The 25,859-nt window shown below is 39.7% G+C and overlaps 1 protein-coding gene across 1 annotated transcript in view; it reads right to left on the bottom strand.

Annotated features, from left to right (window-relative positions):
• Positions 1 to 1,415: 1,415 nt before the first annotated feature.
• CHCHD3 (coiled-coil-helix-coiled-coil-helix domain containing 3) overlaps positions 1,416 to 25,859 on the bottom strand; it is an 800,059-nt gene continuing 775,615 nt past the window's right edge. Inside the window, exon 8 of the mRNA XM_053716391.1 lies at positions 1,416 to 1,882. Coding sequence (XP_053572366.1) covers positions 1,859 to 1,882 — 24 coding nt within the window. The 3' untranslated portion in view covers positions 1,416 to 1,858. The remainder of the gene's footprint in view (positions 1,883 to 25,859) is intronic.

The following is a 25,859-nucleotide window of genomic DNA, read 5'->3' as shown; positions in this document are numbered from 1 at the left end:
TACCTTCAGCTAAAGAATCATCTTGGGCTATATCTTTAAGCGTGATTGTACGGTCCTTAAGCTGTTTGGACGCTATGGCACACTTCAAACATAAATTTAATGGGGGAACCACCTTGGCCTTTGAACATACAGAACATAGGTTATCTGAAGGGTCAGACATGTTTGACAGACTTAAACAGATCTTCAATGCAATAAAAATTATTTTTGACAAAACCGTTACTGTGTCTTCAAATAATAAAAGTGCACACTTTATTACTGAAACATCAAAAACTCATCAAATAAACATCCGATTTTAATGAAATTGTCACCACAGTGTCTTAATGCTTTGAAAAGATTGCACACAAATTTTCAGATCAATTAACCCCTTAATGCCCAAACCGGAGCTAATAATAGCAATTAACCGGTTAAACACACTACAGTACTATGCCACAGCTTCCACTGTGGCCTTTACCTTCCTTAGGGATTATTTTATTAGGAAATAAGCCTCTCTGGAGTCTTTTCTGATGCCTCTGGACTCCCCACGTGAAGCTGCATGATCTGCCTAAGCAAAACAACTGCGCAATTGAAACGCGAAAATGAGGCCTCCTCCCTCTCCATTCCAGAGTGGAGGGGCCTTTCTGACTAGATTAGGTGTCCAAATAAGTGTCAGGCGCAAATTAAACCCCAAAAGTGTTTTAAAGTCTGAAAAAACACCTTAATTATAGTGAAAAACATGCTAAAAAGCAATCGATTAAGCCCACAAAAGTGTCAACCAGCATAGAGCCCTTAACATAAGCCATAATTTTATACAGAGTCTAAGAAAAATGGCTTACCTATCCCAGAGGGGATTGTTGACAGTCTTCTAGCATAAAATGACTGATCAAACCTGAAGCAGTTAAGCCTGCAAACTGTTCCCCCCAACTAAAGTTCTCTGGTTTCAACAGTCCTGCGTGGGAACAGCAATGGATTTTAGTTACTGGTGCTAAAATCATATTCCTCTCGGCAGAAATCTTCATCACTTTCTGCTGCAGAGTAAATAGTACAAGCCGGCACTATTTTAAAATAACAAACTCTTGATAGAAGAATAAAAAACTACAACTAAACACCACATACTCTTTACCACCCCCGTGGAGATGCTACTAGTTAGAGCGGCAAAGAGAATGACTGGGGGGCGGAGCCTGAGGGGAGCTATATGGACAGCTTTGCTGTGTGCTCTCTTTGCCACTTCCTGTAGGGATTGAGAATATCCCACAAGTAAGGATGAAGCCGTGGACCGGATACACCAATGTAGGAGAAAATAATCAGTAAAGTTTTACAAATAAGAAAACAGTCATGCATATTTTAACAAATTCTCTACTCTCTTTTACTTAAATTAAGGCTGTTTGTACATGGTTTGGTGTCTAGAAACAGAAGATGTCAACACTACAGACAAAAAATCACTTTCAGAAAATATATATTTTTATTGAGGATACAAATCCGAAATAATCAACAGATGGAGCATGGGTATTGATATGCAATTGTTGATTATAATAGGATATAACATTATAGCTGCAATTCAATATTAAATAAAAGAGGCATCAACATCATTTTAACATTGAGGCTAATAAATGAGTTATGTGAGACCAAACAAACAAGACTTATGTATTCTTGTAAAACACATGGTGACATCAAGATAAAACAGTGCTGTAGGTCCCTCCAGGAACGAGTGACGTATCTTAGTGCAGATTACTTTAGCTAGGTGAACAGAGCGCTCCCTAGAACAGTTCTTGGGTACATTTCTTCATTCTTTTACGGTCTTCTTAAGCCTCTCGCTAAAACATATGCAGATGCTCCTCTGTCATTAATCGCAGTATGGCTGGCTTTGGAGGAAAGGGAGATACTACCCACCTCTTCTAAGCATGCTCTGTGTTAAAAAAAAAGTGGAAAAAATGTGTTTATTAATGAGAATCCCACTGCAGACATATTTCATATGTTAGATGCAAATTAACTCCCTCTAAAGGACTCATCTAGCTTGCTGCCTATCAAGTCTGTGAAACTCCCAGATATGTTATCTATGACTAAAGTCTATTACCATCAACAGTCACGACTAAGTTAGGCCATATTATCGCAACTCGCTAGCAGATAGGCACCTTTGAGGATCATATATGCTCCAGTCTGGGAATATTTAATTACTGGTAAACAAATTCCTTTTTCCTAAAACCTTTCTATTGATGATTAAATCTCATGAAAAACTACTGACTATGGGTTAAACAAGCTATGTGTGTTGATGACAACAGCCATGTTTCACGTATTTTACTTTTGCCAGTTGTTACTTTAGTGATGGGGCTAATTCCACACAATGGCATATAGAAATATTTTACAACTATAATTTATTAAATCTAAATGTCCGGAAATATTTTAAAATAAAACTACATCATTAATTATTACATGCTTGATTTATGATTTTTGAAAATACTGTTCTTGTTTAATATAGAATATTGTTGCGAGGCATTTACAGACTGGGCTCCATTTATGAAGCTTGGAGCGAGCCTGCAGCCGAGAGTTAAAGGGACATGAAAACCTGATTCAGATACAGCATACAATTTTAAACAACTTTCCTATTTAAGTCTATTATCAAGATTTCTTCATTTTCTTTTTAACCTTAGTTGAAAACTTCTATTATAAAATTTGCTTTGCTGTTCTGGTATCCATTGTTGAAGTGTAGGCACAAGATCAGTAAAGCAGTACTGGGAGCTAGCTGAACATATCTGGTGAGCCAATGACAAGAGGCATATATGTGCACTCAGCCAGCATTGCTACGCCTGAGCCTACCTAGGAATGCCTTTCAACAAAGGATACTAAGAAAACAAAGCACATTTAATAAGAGAAAATTGGATAATTGTGCAAAAGGAGACTACTGCTAGTATATAACATATATACACTTTTGAGTACAAAAAATAAAACAGTTACAAGTAGGATCAAATAATTATTGGACTGTGTTGACCCTTTCCGGTCCTATGTCGGAATATATCCGACAAAGGGTTTTACCACTTGCGCTCCAATGTTGGATATATTCCGACATGTTTCCTTTAGGGTGCCCGAAGTTCCCAGTGACAGGTGGAGCTAAATCAGCGGCTCCAGTGAGAATCCCAGCCAAATAGGGTTGAGAAGGGGCAAGCTCCGGTTCCTTTCCCGCATGCTTGGTTCCCCCAATGAGGCTGACTCCCCGGAGGGTGATCTCCTGTCCATGTGCGCTCCTACGGAGTCTGCTGCGGTGCTGGTCTGTACATGCAACTTGGGTTGATCCACTTGTCCCCCAGCTTCCTGAAGCGGTCCCGGTGTCTGCGGGCGTCCATATATTACCAGTGATCGGTGCACAGCACCACAACTAGGCTAAATGTGGCGCTGTGCACTGATCACTAGTACGAGACGCCCGCATGCAGCGGAACCGCTGCAGGAAGCCGGGGGGCAAGCGGAACAACACAAGTTGCATGTACAACTGAGCTAGGAGGGCTAGGGCCAGGCAGATGGTATTAAAATAAAGACCAGCTGGCGCACTTATAAAAAACATTATAGGACCCGAAAGGGTTTTTAATACATTAATGAAGAAACGTATTACCAAATTCTCTGTCTGCAACTGGTTAAATACTGAAATAAACATAAATAAAAAACATGAGGTCTGTGCACTAAGAACCCTAAAAAACATCCTGGTGAATATTTACACACACACACATAAATTTAGTTAATATATCCATAGAAATGTAACTTTTTTATGAAAAATATATTCCATAGAAAATAAAGGAAGTACAAGTTTATGAATAAACACTGACGCACACCTTGCACAATTGCAGTATGTTACATACAGACGTATTAAAGGGACATTTAGAAAGAGCATGCCATTTTAAACAACTTTCCAATTCACTTCCATTATAGAATTTGCTTCATTCTCTTGATATCCATTGTTGAAAAGCATATCTAAATAGGCTTAAGGAGTGGCTGAGTGGTGGCTGCACATAGATGTCTAGTGATATTGGTTCACCACCCTTGTGCATTGCTATTTCTTCAAAAAAGGATACCTAAAGAATTAAGCAAATTAGATAACAGAAGTAAATTGGAATGTTGTTTAAAATTGTATTCTCTAGCTGAATCATGGAAGAAAAATGTTGGGTTTCAGGCCCCTTTAATATTATTATGTTAAAACAGCAAGTAAACATAATGTGTATACCCCATGTATGTGAAGGGTTAATGATCCTGTGTTCATACATCTGATCCCCAGCAAAAGCATTCATCTGCACAGATCAACCATCCCAGAGATACCATCAGAGAGACAGCATCCGCCAGAGTTGGTGAAGGCAGGAAATGATTAAAAAAAAGTAGATATGGGAAAAGGATTGGAAAGAAAATGGTCAATAAATTCAATTTCAGAGACGTTCAAGTCTGTGCTAGAAACTGGCCTCTTTCACATTCATCTAACTAGAGTGTCTGATTGGCTGGATAAAGTCTATGGATTCAATATATTCTTATCATGTACCTTCCAGCAAATGCTGTACCTTGTTTTTGTCATTATGAAACTTTTCAATATTGCAATAAAGTTAGCAGATTGAAGCAGGTAGAGTTTTCGTAGCCCTAGGGCCTGGCTTTACACTTCTGGTATATTAAAGTGAGCCGCTTATAATGTTCATTTATTTGCTCACAAAAAAGGCTACAGAACAGCACAAAGCAAACGGCTCAAGATGCAAGGGTCAGTGCTTATAAGGATCTGTGCTGTAAGGAGTTTGTGTACACTTGATATTTTCCTTACTGTGTAAACTTTAATCTTTGTTTTCTATCAGTAGAATCTTAAAGGGGCATGAAAACCCAATTTTTTCTTTCAATATTTACAATGATTTCACTTCTATTTAATGCTATCTAACGTGCCTTGTTCTCTTGCTATCCTTTGCTGAAGAAACAGCAATGTACTACTGAGAGCTAGCTGAACACATGACAAGAGGCATATATGTGCATCCACCAATCAGCAGCTAGCTCTCAGTTCCCGAGCCTACCTAGGTACGCTCTTCAACAAAGGATAAGAGAACCAAACAAACTAGATAATAGAAGTAAATTGGAAAGTTGTATGTTCTATTTGAATTCATGCAAGAAAAATAAGTTTCGTGTCAACGAAAGCTAAATTTATATTGTGTTATTCTGTCGAATGGGTGATTAGAATGTGAGTTTACAATTTGGTTAGTTATAAAGTTTTAAGGCTGATTTTTAAGTTCTTGTTTTGGCATTGTAGAACAAAAAACAAATTGAGTTGTATACACCAAGTAAGGATTATAGGCTACCCCCTGTGATTCCCTGTTGTACCCAACTGATCACAGTAGGATAAACCAAACCATAGCTATCACAAAATTAAACCATGTGTCCAAGTTGAAATTTTGGCTTCAAACTTAAAGGGGAATAAAAGGCAAAATTGAAATGTTATTGGTTGTATTTTAATTTAGAATAAAAGCATGTTTTCCAATTGACTTGTATTAGCAAACATTCTTCTAAAAAGCCAACAATTTACCAACAGCATATGCACATATGCTGTTAGTGCCCTGTGCTCCTGCATACAGTGAGGCAGCAGTGGTGTGTATCATGTCAGTGTTGACTTAAAGGGAAAGATAAATAATCCCTTTATTTATCACACCCCAGTTTTGCATAACCAACAACGTTATATTAATATACTTTATACCTGCCTCCTTATCTCAGATCTTTTGACAGACTTGAATTTCAGGCAATTAGTTCTGACTCTTAAGTAACTTCACATGCATGAGCACAGTGTTATCTATATGAAACACATGAACTAACGCCATGTAGCTGTGAAAAAGTAAATTTATGCTTACCTGATAAATTAATTTCTTCTACGATATGACGAGTCCACGGATTTCATCCTTACTTGTGGGATTTATCCTCCTGCTAACAGGAATTGGCAAAGAGCACCACAGCAGAGCTGTATATATATAGCTCATCCCTTCCCTCCACCTCCAGTCATTCGACGAAGTTAGGAAGAGAAAGGAAAAGCCAAAGGTGCAGAGGTGACTGAAGTTTATAAAAAAACATAATTTATGTAAGAACTTACCTGATAAATTCATTTCTTTCATATTAGCAAGAGTCCATGAGCTAGTGACGTATGGGATATACATTCCTACCAGGAGGGGCAAAGTTTCCCAAACCTCAAAATGCCTATAAATACACCCCCCACCACACCCACAATTCAGTTTAACGAATAGCCAAGAAGTGGGGTGATAAAAAAGTGCGAAAGCATATAAAATAAGGAATTGGAATAATTGTGCTTTATACAAAAATCATAACCACCACAAAAAAAGGGCGGGCCTCATGGACTCTTGCTAATATGAAAGAAATGAATTTATCAGGTAAGTTCTTACATAAATTATGTTTTCTTTCATGTAATTAGCAAGAGTCCATGAGCTAGTGACGTATGGGATAATGATTACCCAAGATGTGGATCTTTCCACGCAAGAGTCACTAGAGAGGGAGGGATAAAATAAAGACAGCCAATTTCTGCTGAAAATAATCCACACCCAAAACAAAGTTTAATGAAAAACATAAGCAGAAGATTCAAACTGAAACCGCTGTCTGAAGTACTTTTCTACCAAAAACTGCTTCAGAAGAAAATACATCAAAATGGTAGAATTTAGTAAAAGTATGCAAAGAGGACCAAGTTGCTGCTTTGCAAATCTGATCAATCGAAGCTTCATTCCTAAACGCCCAGGAAGTAGAAACTGACCTAGTAGAATGAGCTGTAATCCTTTGAGGCGGAGTTTTACCCGACTCAACATAGGCAAGATGAATGAAAGATTTCAACCAAGATGCCAAAGAAATGGCAGAAGCTTTCTGGCCTTTTCTAGAACCGGAAAAGATAACAAATAAACTAGAAGTCTTTCGGAAAGACTTAGTAGCTTCAACATAATATTTCAAAGCTCTAACAACATCCAAAGAATGCAACGATTTCTCCTTAGAATTCTTAGGATTAGGACATAATGAAGGAACCACAATTTCTCTACTAATGTTGTTGGAATTCACAACTTTAGGTAAAAATTCAAAAGAAGTTCGCAACACTGCCTTATCCTGATGAAAAATCAGAAAAGGAGACTCACAAGAAAGAGCAGATAATTCAGAAACTCTTCTGGCAGAAGAGATTGCCAAAAGGAACAAAACTTTCCAAGAAAGTAATTTAATGTCCGAATGAATGCATAGGTTCAAACGGAGGAGCTTGAAGAGCCCCCAGAACCAAATTCAAACTCCAAGGAGGAGAAATTGACTTAATGACAGGTTTTTTTTTTTAATATTGTAATTTTTATTGAGGTTGTAATTACACAAACAAACATCTTACATTTCAAACTGAACAAAAATCTGAAGCGCATCAATAATACATACCCAAGAATGGACACAATCTTAATATAAGCATGTACAGCTGAGATGTATTGTTAGATTAGAGAAACCTCATTTTTTAAATTTGATATTAAAGATATCCCTTAATAAATGTAACCATTGTAATAGATAAATAATTTCCCCATATGAAAGTATATCAGTCACTCTTGGACTGTTGATAGCTGAGCAACATTAGATAGGGGAGTAACAGGGATCATGAATATAAGGACCACTTGTGGGTCCAACAATTACTTTAACTATTAGAGGATTAGTAAGGTCTGCATGGAAAAATAGGACACACAACAGTTCTCAATGCATAAACTAGATATCTGGGATATGAACCTCATTAATTAAATAAACTGTTTCTCCCTGTCACGGCCGCTGGCAGGGAGATATCCTTTGGGTAAAAACAGAAGAAAAATAACCTCTAGCTTAAAGTTAAAATTACCTCGATTAAACTTTACAATACCTAGACATTATCATAATGAAGAGTCCTAGTATATAGATAAACAAAGTGCATTAAAACTAAATAATGCATTATGGAAGCTTCTATCATTGGAACTTGACTTATTTGTTTTATACCCCTCTGTGTAGCATTTTATGCAGAGTTAAATATTATTAGTAAATGACAGTAATAAATAAGTGAATAACAGTAGTAATTAACAGTAGACTATAAAATTCACCTATACCAGTTGAAATATAAGAGCAATAGAAAAGAACAAATCATAAAATAAACTTTCTTAAAATGTCTGTTTAACTCAAAACTGTCAGGTCCTTTTTTTTTTTTTTTTTTTCATAAAGTAAGTGATTGAATTAACTAGTGTTTAGGTAGCAACAGGATAACATTTTAGAGTGTCAGGTCTCTGAAATAGTGTAAATCTTCAAATGCAGAGACACTTCTGAATACCACATACCATAGCGGCAAAGTTCTCAGGAGTATGCAGAGGGAGAGAAAAATGCGACCTAACAGGCATAAATTTCAACATTCCTGTGACTTCGTAGCAAATACAAAAGAGGTGTAAGAACTTCCACTTTTCTCCAGTGACAGCAGAACATATATCTCACACTCTTCACAGACACTTGGGCTTATTTAGGTAGTAGAGTCTCTGGGGGACATAATAGTATGGCAGAGTTAAGTTTCGCAGTCCTCCACAAAGACAAACCTATAAATAACATCTCTTTACTGAATTCCAAGAAGCTTCGTCTCAGAGACACTATATTACACTGTCAGCTTCAGAGACTGCTCGACTAACTGCAGATCGTAACTTATTGTTTAACCCACTCCAACTCGCCATACCCAGTGTCTCATTGGATTTAGCAGCAGGGCATAAGGATTGTGGTATTTCCAAGGGATTTTGTTCAGGACTCTGTGAGCAAAATGGTGCCGTTCACTCTTGTCACACATTATAGATATGGCACTCTAATGACCAAGTATAACTATGAAACTGACTGTTACATGTACCTACATTAGAGCAAATAAATCCTAAAGTCATCGGCCTCACATAATTGCACTCCATTTCTGCATTGTAGGCTGTCAATATAAGCCTAACCCTTCTACCCCACTCCGGTTTTATGAATAGCTGTGTGTGATGGCGTATATGCGGAACTGAGTCTTTGTATACCAAGTTGGCTAGGCATCCGACGGACTCGTTGAGCTCTGCAGCGAGGCTCTAGCTGAAGTGAGGGCCGAGGCATGCGACTCCAATGAAGGCCTTGAACGGCATGATCTCCAACGCCGCGGGCAGAGGCAGCATCTGGAGGGTGAACAATCCTCAGCCATTTCAGGGGTCGATCAGCTTCACGTTGATGTGAGACAAACGTTGTGGGTATGGACTGCATCTTTAGCGGCTTCTTTTTTACACTGCCCAATCCTATGTTTCCAATGCCAGGAATGTGGGACCGCAGGTCTCCAGTTACCTGGACGTACACTTTGTCTCTCTGTCCTGACTCTGGCCCCAAACTGTTCTCCGATGTAACCTCTCCACCCGCAGCATCAGGCAATAGCGCATTGGTCAACAAAGCGGGTGAGTGTGTTACTGGGGTGTTAGATCCTATGGACATCGTCAGAGGTACAGAAATATTGGGTGATATTTCCGTTTGTGGTTTCTTAGGGTGATCGTGCATCTCGGAGGTATCCGAACTGTTCCATGCTAACTTCATATGCTGTATCATGAGGTCCGTCCTATCTGACAGCCATTTATCCAAAGCCATGACCAGGGATATTTCTGTCGGCTGCATTTTGTTTGTTGTAGGGAAAGGGGTATAACTTTTAGTAGTTATTGGGGAATGATCAGCATATACAGCTGCTTGTCCTGTGTCTGCAGGATAATGGGGAGGGCTAGATGAAGGCTTAGGCCGGTAGTAGGCCTCCGCTGCGCACCACATCTGTAAGGTCTTCCGGGCTGAAATCTGGGTGAATAAGTATATTTTTCTATTCAGCAGGTTCTGGATTGTAAAATACTGCTAAAAAATAGCTCAGTTTATGAGATCTCAGAGCAATAATCAGCGGTCTTATCTGCTCATGTAACCAGCCTTAGAGAAAAGCAGCCATCTTGGTTGCTGTTTCGACACGCCCCCTTAATGACAGGTTTTATACGAACCAAAGCTTGTACAAAACAATGAATATCAGGAAGATTAGCAATTTTTCTGTGAAAAAGAACAGAAAGAGCAGAGATTTGTCCTTTCAAAGAACTTGCGGATAAACCTTTATCTAAACCATCCTGAAGAAACTGTAAAATTCTCGGAATTCTAAAAGAATGCCAAGAAAAATGATGAGAAAGACACCAAGAAATATAAGTCTTCCAGACTCTATAATATATCTCTCTGGATACAGATTTACGAGCCTGTAACATAGTATTAATCACAGAGTCAGAGAAACCTCTTTGACCAAGAATCAAGCGTTCAATCTCCATACCTTTAAATTTAAGGATTTGAGATCCTGATGGAAAAAAGGACCTTGCGACAGAAGGTCTGGTCGTAGCGGAAGAGTCCACGGATGGCAAGAGGCCATCCGGACAAGATCCGCATACCAAAACCTGTGAGGCCATGCCGGAGCTACCAGCAGAACAAACGAGCATTCCTTCAGAATCTTGGAGATTACTCTTGGAAGAAGAACTAGAGGCGGAAAGATATAAGCAGGATGATACTTCCAAGGAAGTGATAATGCATCCACTGCTTCCACCTGAGGATCCCGGGATCTGGACAGATTCCTGGGAAGTTTCTTGTTTAGATGAGACGCCATCAGATCTATTTCTGGAAGCTCCCACATTTGAACAATCTGAAGAAATACCTCTGGGTGAAGAGACCATTCGCCCGGATGCAACGTTTGGCGACTGAGATAATCCGCTTCCCAATTGTCTATACCTGGGATATGAACCGCAGAGATTAGACAGGAGCTGGATTCCGCCCAAACCAGAATTCGAGATACTTCTTTCATAGCCAGAGGACTTTGAGTCCCTCCTTGATGATTGATGTATGCCACAGTTGTGACATTGTCTGTCTGAAAACAAATGAACGATTCTCTCTTCAGAAGAGGCCAAGACTGAAGAGCTCTGAAAATTGCACGGAGTTCCAAAATATTGATCGGTAATCTCACCTCCTGAGATTCCCAAACTCCTTGTGCCGTCAGAGATCCCCACACAGCTCCCCAACCTGTGAGACTTGCATCTGTTGAAATTACAGTCCAGGTTGGAAGCACAAAAGAAGCCCCCTGAATTAAACGATGGTGATCTGTCCACCACGTTAGAGAGTGTCGTACAATCGGTTTTAAAGATATTAATTGAGATATCTTTGTGTAATCCTTGCACCATTGATTCAGCATACAGAGCTGAAGAGGTCGCATGTGAAAACGAGCAAAGGGGATCGCGTCCGATGCAGCAGTCATAAGACCTAGAATTTCCATGCATAAGGCTACCGAAGGGAATGATTGTGACTGAAGGTTTCGACAAGCTGAAATCAATTTTAGACGTCTCTTGTCTGTTAAAGACAGAGTCATGGACACTGAATCTATCTGGAAACCCAGAAAGGTTACCCTTGTCTGAGGAATCAATGAACTTTTTGGTGAATTGATCCTCCAACCATGATCTTGAAGAAACAACACAAGTCGATTCGTATGAGATTCTGCTAAATGTAAAGACTGAGCAAGTACCAAGATATCGTCCAAATAAGGAAATACCACAATACCCTGTTCTCTGATTACAGACAGAAGGGCACCGAGAACCTTTGTAAAAATTCTTGGAGCTGTAGCTAGGCCAAACGGCAGAGCCACAAACTGGTAATGCTTGTCCAGAAAAGAGAATCTCAGGAACTGATAATGATCTGGATGAATCGGAATATGCAGATATGCATCCTGTAAATCTATTGTGGACATATAATGCCCTTGCTGAACAAAAGGCAAGATAGTCCTTACAGTTACCATTTTGAACGTTGGTATCCTTACATAACGATTCAATATTTTTAGATCCAGAACTGGTCTGAAGGAATTTTCCTTCTTTGGTACAATGAAGAGATTTGAATAAAACCCCATCCCCTGCTCCAGAACTGGAACTGGCATAATTACTCCAGCCAACTCTAGATCTGAAACACAATTCAGAAATGCTTGAGCTTTCACTGGATTTACTGGGACACGGGAAAGAAAAAATCTCTTTGCAGGAGGTCTCATCTTGAAACCAATTCTGTACCCTTCTGAAACAATGTTCTGAATCCAAAGATTGTGAACAGAATTGATCCAAATTTCTTTGAAAAAACGTAACCTGCCCCCTACCAGCTGAGCTGGAATGAGGGCCGCACCTTCATGTGGACTTAGAAGCAGGCTTTGCCTTTCTAGAAGGCTTGGATTTATTCCAGACTGGAGATGGTTTCCAAACTGAAACTGCTCCTGAGGATGAAGGATCAGGCTTTTGTTCTTTGTTGAAACGAAAGGAACGAAAACGATTATTAGCCCTGTTTTTACCCTTAGATTTTTTATCCTGTGGTAAAAAAGTTCCTTTCCCACCAGTAACAGTTGAGATAATAGAATCCAACTGAGAACCAAATAATTTGTTACCCTGGAAAGAAATGGAAAGTAGAGATGATTTAGAAGCCATATCAGCATTCCAAGTTTTAAGCCATAAAGCTCTTCTAGCTAAAATAGCTAGAGACATAAACCTGACATCAACTCTGATAATATCAAAAATGGCATCACAGATAAAATTATTAGCATGTTGAAGAAGAATAATAATATTATGAGAATCATGATCTGTTACTTGTTGCGCTAAAGTCTCCAACCAAAAAGTTGAAGCTGCAGCAACATCAGCCAATGATATAGCAGGTCTAAGAAGATTACCTGAACACAGATAAGCTTTTCTTAGAAAGGATTCAATTTTCCTATCTAAAGGATCCTTAAACGAAGTACCATCTGACGTAGGAATAGTAGTACGTTTAGCAAGGGTAGAAATAGCCCCATCAACTCTAGGGATTTTGTCCCAAAATTCTAATCTGTCAGACGGCACAGGATATAATTGCTTAAAACGTTTAGAAGGAGTAAATGAATTACCCAATTTATCCCATTCTCTGGAAATTACTTCAGAAATAGCATTAGGAACAGGAAAAACTTCTGGAATAACCACAGGAGATTTAAATACCTTATCTAAACGTTTAGAATTAGTATCAAGAGGACCAGAATCCTCTATTTCTAAAGCAATTAGTACTTCTTTAAGTAAAGAACGAATAAATTCCATTTTAAATAAATATGAAGATTTATCAGCATCAATCTCTGAGACAGAATCCTCTGAACCAGAAGAGTCATCAGAATCAGAATGATGATGTTCATTTAAAAATTCATCTGTAGAGAGAGAAGTTTTAAAAGATTTTTTATGTTTACTAGAAGGAGAAATAACAGACATAGCCTTCTTGATGGATTCAGAAACAAAATCTCTTATGTTATCAGGAACATTCTGCACCTTAGATGTTGAAGGAACTGCAACAGGCAATGGTACATTACTAAAGGAAATACTATCTGCATTAACAAGTTTGTCATGACAATTAATACAAACAACAGCCGGAGGAATAGCTACCAAAAGTTTACAGCAGATACACTTAGCTTTGGTAGGTCCAGCACTAGACAGCGATTTTCCTGAAGTATCTTCTGACTCAGATGCAACGTGAGACATCTTGCAATATGTAAGAGAAAAAACAACATATAAAGCAAAATTGATCAAATTCCTTAAATGACAGTTTCAGGAATGGGAAAAAATGCCAATAAACAAGCTTCTAGTAACCAGAAGCAAAGAAAAAATGAGACTGAAATAATGTGGAGACAAAAGCGACGCCCATATTTTTTAGCGCCAAATAAGACGCCCACATTATTTGGCGCCTAAATGCATTTTGGCGCCAAAAATGACGCCCCATCCGGAACGCCGACATTTTTGGCGCAAAAGGACGTCAAAAAATGACGCAACTTCCGGCGACACGTATGACGCCGGAAACAGAAAAGATTTTTTGCGCCAAAAAAGTCTGCGCCAAGAATGACGCAATAAAATGAAGCATTTTCAGCCCCCGCTAGCCTAACAGCCCACAGGGAAAAAAGAGTCAAATTTTTTAAGGTAAGAAAAAATGATTGATTCAAATGCATTATCCCAAATATGAAACTGACTGTCTGAAAATAAGGAATGTTGAACATTCTGAGTCAAGGCAAATAAATGTTTGAATACATATATTTAGAACTTTATAAATAAAGTGCCCAACCATAGCTTAGAGTGTCACAGAAAATAAGATTTACTTACCCCAGGACACTCATCTACATGTTTGTAGAAAGCCAAACCAGTACTGAAACGAAAATCAGCAGAGGTAATGGTATATAAATAAGAGTATATCGTCGATCTGAAAAGGGAGGTAAGAGATGAATCTCTACGACCGATAACAGAGAACCTATGAAATAGACCCCGTAGAAGGAGATCACTGCATTCAAAATAGGCAATACTCTCCTCACATCCCTCTGACATTCACTGCACGCTGAGAGGAAAACCGGGTTCCAACTTGCTGCGGAGCGCATATCAACGTAGAATCTAGCACAAACTTACTTCACCACCTCCATAGGAGGCAAAGTTTGTAAAACTGAATTGTGGGTGTGGTGAGGGGTGTATTTATAGGCATTTTGAGGTTTGGGAAACTTTGCCCCTCCTGGTAGGAATGTATATCCCATACGTCACTAGCTCATAGACTCTTGCTAATTACATGAAAGAAATATAATATAATCTAAATCTGTCTTAAAAATGACAGGGTGAGCCGTGGACTCGTCATATCGTAGAAGAAATTAATTTATCAGGTAAGCATAAATTTACTTTTCTTCTACAAGATATGACGAGTCCACGGATTTCATCCTTACTTGTGGGATACAATACCAAACCTACAGGACACGGATGAAAGGGAGGGAACAAGACAGGAACCTAAACAGAAGGCACCACTGCTTGAAGCACCTTTTTCCCAAAACCAACCTCCGAAGAAGCAAAAGTATCAAATTTGGAAAATTTGGAAAAAGTGTGAAGAGACGACCAAGTCGCAGCCTTGCAAATCTGTTCAACAGAAGCATCGTTTTTAAATGCCCATGAGGAAGCCACAGCCCTAGTAGAATGAGCCGTAATTCTTTCAGGAGGCTGCTGTCCAGCAGTCTCATAGGCCAGCCGGATGATACTCTTCAGCCAAAAAGAAAGGGAGGTAGCCGTAGCTTTCTGACCCCTACGCTTTCCAGAAAAAACAATGAATAATGAAGATGATTGACGGACATCCTTAGTCGCCTGCAAGTAAAACTTCAGGGCACGTCCAGGTTATACAACATACGCTCCTTCTTAGAAGAAGGGTTAGGACATAATGAAGGAACAACGATTTCCTGATTAATATTCTTATTAGAAACAACCTTAGGAAGGAACCCAGGTTTGGTACGTAAAACCACCTTATCGGAATGGAAGATAAGATAAGGCGAATAACATTGTAATGCTGAAAGCTCAGAAACTCTACGAGCAGAAGAAATAGCAACCAAAAACAAAACTTTCCAAGATAACAACTTAATATCTATGGAATGCATGGGTTCAAATGGAACCCCTTGAAGAACATTAAGAACCAAATTCAAACTCCAGGGTGGAGCAATTGGTCTAAACACAGGCTTAATTCTGGTTAGAGCCTGACATAAAGACTGAACGTCTGGAACATCTGCCAAACGTTTGTGTAGCAAAATTGACAAAGCAGAAATTTGTCCCTTTAAGGAACTTGCTGATAATCCTTTCTCCAATCCTTCATGGAGAAATGACAGAATCCTGGGAATCCTAACTTTACTCCATGAGTAGCCCTTGGATTCACACCAAAAAAGATATTTACGCCATATCTTATGATAGATCTTTCTGGTGACAGGCTTACGTGCCTGAATCAAAGTATCGATGACCGAATCAGAGAAACTCTGCTTAGATAAAATCAAGCGTTCAATCTCCAAGCAGTCAGCTGCAGAGAAATTAGATTTGGATGTTGGAAAGGACCTTGAATGAGAAGGTCCTGTCTCACTGGAAGTTTCCATGGAGGCAGAGAGGACATGTCCACTAGATCTGCATACCAAGTCCTGCGTGGCCACGCACGTGCAATTAGAATTACTGACACTCTCTCCTGTTTGATCCGAGCAATCACCCGGGGAAGGAGAGGAAACAGTGGAAACACATAAGCTAGGTTGAACGACCAAGGCACTGCCAAGGCATCTATCAGTTTGGCCTGAGGATTCCTCAACCTGGATCCGTATCTTGGGAGCTTGGCATTCTGTTGAGACGCCCTCAAATCCAATTCTGGTCTGCCCCATCAGAGAATCAGTGAGGCAAATACCTCCGGATGGAGTTCCCACTCCCCTGGATGAAAAGCCTGTCGACTTAAAAAGTCCGCTTCCTAGTTGTCCACTCCTGGGATGAAGATTGCTGACAGATAACAAGAGTGGGCCTCCGCCCATCAAATTATCTTGGATACTTCTGTCATTGCTAAGAAACTCCTCGTTCCTCCCTGATGATTGATATAAACCACAGTCGTGATGTTGTCCGACTGGAATCTGATGAATTTGGCCGAAGCCAACTGAGGCCACGCCTGAAGCGTATTGAATATTGCTCTCAATTCCAGAATATTGATTGGAAGTAGAGATTCCACCTGAGTCCATACACCATGAGCCTTCAGGGAACTCCAGACTGCGCCCCAGCCTAGTAGACTGGCGTCTGTTGTCACTATCACCCACGAGGGTCTGCGGAAACACGTCCCTTGTGACAGATGATTCGGCGACAATCACCAAAGAAGAGAGCCTCTGGTCTCCTGGTCCAGATTTATCTGAGGAGATAAATTTGCATAATCCCCATTCCACTGTCCGAGCATGCACAGTTGCAGTGGTCTGAGATGAAAACGAGCAAACGGAATGATGTCCATTGCCGCCACCATCAATCCAATTACCTCCATGCACTGAGCCACTGATGGCCGAGGATTGGACTGAAGGGTTTCGCATGTATTTAGAATCTTTGACTTTCTGACCTCCATCAGAAAAATATTCATGGATATAGAATCTATCAAAGTTCCCAAGAAGGGAACCTATGTCTGTGGAATTAGTGAACTTTTCTTTAGATTCACCATCCATCCGTGAGCTCTCAGAAAGGACAACATTGTCTGTATGAGATTTTGTTAGATGAAAAGTCGACGCCTGGATCAGAATATCGTCCAGATAAGGCGCTACTGCTATGCCCCGCGGCCTGAGAGCCGCCAGAAGGGACCCTAGAACCTTCGTGAAGATCCTGGGTGATGTGACCAACCCGAAGGGAAGAGCCACAAACTGAAAATGTTTGTCCAGGAAGGCAATCCTTAGGTTACGATGATGATCCTTGTGGATAGGAATATGAAGGTATGCATCCTTCAAGTCCACGGTAGTCATGTATTGACCCTCCTGGATCATTGGTAAAATTGTTCAAATAGTCTCCATCTTGAAAGATGGGACTCTGAGATCTAAAATGGGTCTGAACGTTCCCACTTTTTTGGGAACCACGAAAAGATTTGAGTAAAACCCCTGCCCCTGTTCTAGTCTTGGAACGGGACGAATTACAACCATAGTAGAAAGGTCTTTTACACAACGTAAGAACGCCTCTCTTTTTATCTGGTCTACAGACAATCGTGAAAGAAGAAATCTCCCTCACGATTTCCAGTGCCCAGGGGTCCTGAACATCTCTTGCCCAAGCCTGGGCAAAGAGAGAAAGTCTGCCCCCTACTAGAGACTGGTCCCGGATCTGGGGGCCGCCCCTTCATGATGTCTTGGTAGTAGCAGAGGGAAGAGGAAGAAGAGGGGACTCCTTTAAAGTTCCGAAAGGAACAAAAATTATTTTGTTTACCCCTCATCTTAACAGACTTATCCTGAGGTAGAAGATGGCCTTTACCTCCAGTAATGTCAGAAATGATTTCCTTCAACTCAGGCCCGAATAGGGTCTTACCCTTGAAAGGAATAGCCAAGAGCTTTGACTTAGATGACACATCAGCAGACCACGATTTTAACCATAACCCTCTACGCGCTAAAATGGCAAATCCTGCATTTTTAGCCGCCAACTTAGCAATTTGAAAGGCGGCATCTGTGATAAAAGAATTAGCTAGCTTGAGAGCCTTAATTCTATCTAAAATATCCTCTAAAGGGGTCTCAATTTAAGGAGACTCTTCTAAGGCATCAAACCAGAAAGCCGCTGCAGTAGTTACTGGAACAATGCAGGCTGTCGGTTGTAAAAGAAAACCCTGATGAATAAATAACTTCTTTAGAAGACCCTCTAATTACTTATCCATAGGGTCTTTGAAAGCACAGCTGTCCTCTATAGGAATAGTTGTACGCTTAGCCAGGGTAGATATAGCTCCCTCCACCTTAGGGACAGTCTGCCAAGAGTCCCGAACGGTGTCTGATATGGGATACATTTTCTTAAAATTAGGAGGAGGTGAGAACGGTATACCCGGTCTGTCCCACTCCTTCTTGATACTCTCTGAGATTCTCTTGGGAACCGGAAAAACATCAGTGTAAGTGGGAACTTCCAGATATTTGTCCATCTTACATAATTTCTCTGGTGGTACCATAATAGGGTCACAGTCATCCAAAGTCACTAAGACCTCCCGAAGTAATAGGCGGAGGTGTTCCAGCTTAAATTTAAAGGACATGAAGTTCGAATCTGTCTGAGGTAACATACTTCCCGGTTCCGAAAGTTCTCCCTCAGACAAAAGTTCCCTGACCCCCAACTCAGATCCCTGTGAGGGCACATCGGAAATAGCCAACAAAGCATCAGAGGACTCAGTATTCACATTGATTCCTGTCCTACTGCGTTTACCCTGTAACACTGGTAACTTAAATAATACCTCTGTAAGGGTAGTTGACATAACTGCAGCCATATCCTGCAGAGTAAAAGAATTAGACGCGTTTGAGGAACTCTGCGTCGCTTGGGTGGGCGTTAAAGGTTGTGAAACTTGGGGAGAATTAGACGGCATATCCTGATTCTCTTCAGACTGAGAATAATCCTTAGGCACACTTTTTTTACATTGTAAGGCCCTTTCAGTACAAGAGGTACACAAAGTAAGAGGGGGTTCCACAATGGCCTCTAAACACATAGAACAAGGAGTTTCCTCAAGTTCAGACATGTTAAACAGACTAGCAATAGCCACAATAGTAGTTTTTAAACTTATTTATTGATTCAAAGAATTTTTAGAAAAAACTTTAAAAAATAAAAGCGCAACAATTTTTCTGTACTGCACCAAAAACTATTTTTAGCACTAAAAAATTATACTAAACAGTTCAAATTTGCCAAAAATTATTGCACCATTTGAGAAAAAAGTAAATCACCCTTTAAAGAGTCATTTTATTTTGTAATCAATATGTATAAATTAGTAATTTCAGTAACACCCTAATCCATATAGGTCTACTGCTTACCCCTTCCCTTACAGGGAATAATGTCAGCCAGTTCTGATATAACAAGTCTCCACAGAAATAAAAGACTGAACATACCTCAATACTGTTTGTAGCATGACACCGTTCTCCACACTGAAGATTTTTCTTGCACTACCTTGAGAAGCTCTGTGGGAACCAGAATGGATCTTAGTAACGTCTGCTAAGATCATCAACCTCAGGGCAGAAAAAAAGATCTCTTCATTCCTCTTGGGAATCCAGACTGACGATTTCTCCCTGAGGAAAATAGTACTCACCGGTACCATTTTAAAATAAAAAATGTCTTGATTGAAGAATCTTAAACTAACACCTCACTTTACCTCTTCCTATTACTAACACAGGCAAAGAGAATGACTGGGGGTGGCGGGAAGGGAGGAGCTATATATACAGCTCTGCTGTGGTGCACTTTGCCACTTCCTGTTAGCAGGAGGATAAATCCCACAAGGATGAAATCCGTGGACTTGTCATATCTTGTAGAAGAAAACTGTCAATTGCAGAGGCGGCCTTTAAGGGCTTAGAAATTAGCATATGAATCTACCTTGGATTAGCTGTCAACTAAGAATAACAATAGAACAAAGCAAATTTGATGATATAAGTAAATTAGAAAGTTGTTTAAAATTACATACCCTATCTGAATCATGAACGTTTAATTAGTACTTTACTATCCCTTTAATTTGCAATCCAACAGAGATTACAAGAGATTAAATTACTCCCCCTTACCCTGAATCTTCAGTCATACCAATTAGATGGAGGAAAACATAAAAGCAGGAAAGACAAAGCTGGGTAAATGATTACTTCGACACAGGAGCTGCCATGTCTCTAATCAGCTGGCATGACTGGAAGAAACTACACCTGTCTGTGCCTATTACCTCTACTGATGCACGATTACAGACATATTCCAGTTAACCAGTAAAATACAATTTATGTTTAACTGATAATTTAATTTCTTTAATGGCAGTGACAGTCCACGATCCATTACTCCAAGAGCTAGTCTGATGCATAGCCAAGCCAGAAGAGAAGGCGGCAGGAAAAGAAAAGAAGAACAATACAAAAAAGAAGCAGGAGGGAAAAAAAGGAGGAGAAAGTGAAGAGGGGTAGCGCAGCTCCAGGTTAAATCGAACAAACAATCCCAGTTCAAAGGCAGCAGCAAAGGCATAAGACAGCTAGAGACCAGACGATATACGTCACACTAAGCAGCGTGGTGCAGGCCAATCATAGGAAAGGGCGGAGCAAGCCAACAAAATGTAGCAAGTATAGAAAAATTAGCAGCACTCCAGGGAATCGTAAGTTAAAAACAATCTTTATTCCAGCTTCATAAAAAATACACACAGTACACATTACGGAAGGGGGCGTGTCCTTATGCGTTTCGTGCCATGCAGCATTTAGTCATAAGAGGAAAAAAAGGAGGAACAATGATAGAAAAACACTTGCCGGGTGCTCGTGGATTTACCACTATGAAAAATGAATTTATCAGAAGAAGCAAAAACACAAAAATGGTAGAATATAGAGTAAGGAAGTAGCTGCCATGTAAATTTGATCAACCAAGGTCACATTCTTAAAGGCCCAAAAGGTAGCAACTGATCTGCTTGAATGGGCAGTTATCGTTTAGGAGAAGACTGATCCGCCTCCAAGTAAGGCTTAAGACTCAAAAGTTCAACCGAGGCAAAGAAACAGCAGCAGTCTTTTGAGGTTTCCTAGAATGATAAAAATAAACAAGCTAGAAGATTGTCTAAAATCCTTAGTAGCCTGTAAACCGAACTTCAAAGCTCTCATGACATCCAATGACATATGAAGAAGCCTCCGGATTAGGACAAAAAGGAGGAACAATTTCAATATTAAAGTTAGCAGAAGAAACCACTTTAGGCAAAAAGTCAAACTTAGTTCACAAAACTGCCTTATCCTGATGAAAAACAAGATAAGGAGGATGACAACAGACTATTCAGAAACTCTTCTAGCAAAATAAATAGCCAAAAGAAACAAGACCTTTCAGTACAAAAGATGATTATCGAAATTATGCATAGGTTCAAAAGGAGGAACCTGCAAAACCCTTAAAACCAAATTAAGAATCCAAGGAGGAGACATTGCTTAAATCAGGCTTAATCCTGATTTAGGCATGAACAAAATTCTGAATATCAGGAAATCTCTATTTGCAAAATCATCTTCACATAAAATAAAACAGACAAGGCTGTGTTTGGAAACGTTTCAGCTCTCCTGCCATAATCATAGACTGAAGTGCACTGCTTTTTTTCTAATTGCAAATACATATATTAACCACATCCAAACCAACCTTGTAGATTTTCAGATAGCAGATTTTAATATACTTTTTACAATAATTTCTGAGATTAACATTCTTTATGAACGCTATCATGAATGAGTTTTTTTCTATTTTACATGGTTTATGGACGCTATTGTTAAAGGTTTTTTGCTTTGCTTTTTAAAACATACATTTTCGTAGTCACAGGTTTACGGGTCTGAACCAAATTATCAATGACAGAATTGGAAAAACCTCTCTGCCTTAAAACTAGGTGTTCAATTGCCAAGCCATCAAGTTAAGCTATTTTAGATTCTGATGAAAAAAATGGACCTTGAGACAGTACGTGGCACAGGGATAGAGGCCAGTGATGACAACTGGATATCTGTACCAGATCTGCAAGGCCAGGCTGCAGCAATCAGAATTATTGTTGAGACCTCTTTCTTGATCCTGGCTATAACCCTTGGAAACCGAACAAGAGAAGGAAAAATGTAGGCAAGTCGAAACAACCAAGTAGCTACTAAAGTATCCACAAACTCAGCCTGAGGATATCTGAACCTAGCAAAGTAATTGGGGAGCATATTGTGCCATCAGATCTACTTCAGGAAGACTCCACAGGTCTACAATCTGATTAAAGACTTCAAGATGAAAAGACCATGCCCCTGGATGAAGGGATTGAAAGCTGAGAAAGTTTGGTTCCCAATTGCTCCCTCCTGGAATATGTAGTCAGAATTTAGTAAAAAAAAAAAAAAAAACTCATCGCCAGGAAACTGCAAGTTCCCCCTTGATGACTGATGTAAGCCACTGCTGTTATATTGTCTGACTGAAAATGCAGATAAGTCTCTCTCTCTTTAAGAGAGGCCAAAACTGAAGGGCCCTGAAAATTGGACAAAGATCCAAAATATTTATGGGCAACTGACTGTTAGCAACTGTCTTGTCATCTAACAGGATCTGAGACATCTCTGTTCCACTGATGCAGATTCAGCTACTAGACAGGCCGGAGATGATATCCAGCAAATCGGATTGCATCTGATGCAGCAACCATGACACCCACAACTTCCATCCATTGAGCAACGGAAAGAAGAGGACTTTGTTGAAGTTGAGCACAAGCCTTTTGCATTTATGGTCTACAATGGTTTGTCAGCGACAGTCTCATTGCCATTGAGTTGATTATAGACCCTAGAAAAAACACATGGGTTTGAAGAATTAAATAATTGTGTTTCACAGCCAGTTGGTGCCTAGACCAAATATTGTCCAATTAAGGAACTACAGAAAATCCCTTAACTTTAACCACAGTCAAAATGCTCTTAGAACCTTGGTAAATAATTTGGAGTTGTCTGTTTAGCAAATGTCAGTAATAAGCATCTTTTAAGTCTATGTTAGACATAAACTGACTCTCATGCACTAAAGGAGGAATAGTGTGAATCGTCTCCATCTCAAAAGCGGGAACTTTCAGGAATCTGTTCAAAGTTTGGCGATCCAAGACAAGCCACAAGGTACCTTCCTTTTTTGGTAGGTGTCCCCCCTGCTAAACTGTGTACCAGTATACAGCTGAGAAGGGGGGAACCTGAATATCATTGGAAAGGGTGAAATTATAAGTGCATCACCATTCCAAAGAATGAGATGATGGCCCAGCGAACTGAGATGCAAACATTTGGTTTTATAGTAGAATATGGATGAACTAACAATATTAGCTTATTTATCTAAAACAGACAGAATCAGTACAAAAAAGGAACACAAGTCTTTAATCCTTAGGTGAAACAATAGGCACTAACGGTAATATAAAAAACTGAATAATCTCTGTAAGGGAATACAGTGAGGTATACTGAGAAATATGTAATGTAACCAACTGTAATGACTAACAAACAAACCACAGCAAATGAAAGGGTTAAATAATTCATCCTTAATTATTTGAAACACTCTAATATGATCAGAGAGAGTTTCATCACCTTTTATGGTACTGAGAGCTTCTCCCGACAAGACTAAGATGGATACAGCATCTCAGAAACAAGAAAAGACATGAAGGAGTAAAAAAAAAACTTGTCAAAAAAGGCCTCCCTTACGGGCTAGATTTTCTGGATATCTGAACTAGAGCAGAGGTGAAATAATCAGCTGATTAGTAAACATGTCTTTCCTAAATAAATAAACTTGAGGCAATTAAACAACATAAATAAATTATGCTCTAACAGATTGTTGAAATATTTGAGGTAGTAGACCCTTAAATAAATATATATTTTAAAATGTTCTCAAGCAGATGCCGAGACATTTAAGCACAAAGTAGCCAATGCCAAAATAAAGACAGGGAATTCAGCACATCTTTTAAAAAGTTAATGAAAATTGATTAATTATATAAAAATGTCTATTTATTAAAAAATATAAAGAATTAACTTGTCTTGTTATTGGGAATGCAATAACCCACTGATACACAATTCATCTTATTACAAGAATAAAAACTATAGAGCAAATAGTGCAATACAAAAAAACACAATATGCAGTGCTATGTATTTAAAGGGATGACCACACCACAGCCAACCACAAGCTCTATCAATATAGGTGAAAAATGCTTGGGGGGAGGGTCAAGACATTGGATCCATATCACCCTTTAACCCCTTAACGACCAACGACGTATGGGGTACGTCCTGCAAAAAAATGCAGTTAATGACCAAGGACGTACCCCGTACGTCGTTGGTCTTTGAAAGCAGTGGAAGCGATCCTGATCACTTCCAACTGCTTTCATGTTATAGCAGTGATGCCTCGATATTGAGGCATCCTGCTATAACATTTTTTAGCCCACCGATGAAGAGAGAGCCACCCTGTGGCCCTCTCTGCATCGGCCATCAATGGCCATGTTCGTTGGTGGGTGGGAGCTGATCCCGGGAGGCGGGTGGGCGGCCATCGGCGGAGAAGGGGGCGAGATCAAGTGCGTGCGGGTGCGCGCGTGCACGGGAGCGGGTGCGCGCGCGGGCGGGTGGGAACCCTACACTATGGAACAAATGTTAAGTGGTACACGGTGGGAGAGAGGGTGGGAACATTACAAATTAACTTGTAATTTAACGATCTGGGAGGGTGGGAGGTTGGGGGTTGAGGGGGGGGGCAGCTACACTACAGAAAATAGAATTTTTAAAATAATAAAATATAATAAAAAACATATTTGATTTCAAACTGGGTACTGGCAGACAGCTGCCAGTACCCAATATGGTGCATAATAAGGCTGAGAGGGGGGTTAGAGAGCTGTTTGGGGGGGATCAGGGAGGTTGGGGGCTAAGGGGGGATCCTACAGATCAGAATTATTTTATTTTTTTTTAAATCCCAAAAAAACTCTTATTTTAGTACTGGCAGACTTACTGCCAGTACTTAAGATGGCAGGGACAATTGTGGGGTGGGGGAGGGAAGAGAGCTGTTTGGGAGGGATCAGGGGGTGTGATGTGTCATGTGGTAGGTTGATACCTACACTAAAGCGAATATTAACCCTGCAAGCTCCCTAATTAACCCCTTCAATGCTGGGCATTATACACGTGTGGTGCGCAACGGCATTTAGCTGCCTTCTAATTACCAAAAAGCAAAGCCAAAGCCATATATGTCTGCTATTTCTGAACAAATGGGATCCCAGAGAAGCTTTTACAACCATTTATGCCATAATTGCACAAGCTGTTTGTAAATAATTTCAGTGAGAAACCTAAAATTGTGAAAAATGTAACGCTTTATTTTTATTTGTTAGCATTTGGCGGTGAAATGGTGGCATGAAATATACCAAAATGGGCCTAGATCAATACTTTGGGTTGTCTACCACATTATACTAAAGCTAAAATTAACCCTAAAAGCTCCCTACAAGCTTCCTAATTAACCCCTTCAATGCTGGGCATAATACATGTGTGGTGCGCAGTGGCATTTTGCGGCCTTCTAAATACCAAAAAGCAATGCCAAAGCCATATATGTCTTCAATTTCTGAACAAAGGGGATCCCAGAGAAGCATTTACAACCATTTGTGCCATAATTGCACAAGTTGTTTGTAAATAATTTCAGTGAGAAACCTAAAGTTTGTGAAACAATTTGTGAAAAAGTGAACAATTTTTTTTATTTGATCGCATTTGGTAGTGAAATGGTGGCATGAAATATACCAAAATGGGCATAGATCAATACTTTGGGATGTCTTCTAAAAAAAAATATATGCATGTCAAGGGATATTCAGGGATTCCTGAAAGATATCAGTGTCCCAATGTAACTAGCGCAAATTTTGAAAAAAAGTGGTTTGGAAATAGCAAAGTGCTACTTGTATTTATGGCCCTA

This window comes from Bombina bombina, chromosome 6, assembly GCF_027579735.1.
Source record: "Bombina bombina isolate aBomBom1 chromosome 6, aBomBom1.pri, whole genome shotgun sequence".
NCBI lineage: Eukaryota > Metazoa > Chordata > Amphibia > Anura > Bombinatoridae > Bombina > Bombina bombina.
The sequence above is the reverse complement of the archived record's forward strand: the minus strand, read 5'-3'. Positions and strand labels throughout refer to the sequence as shown.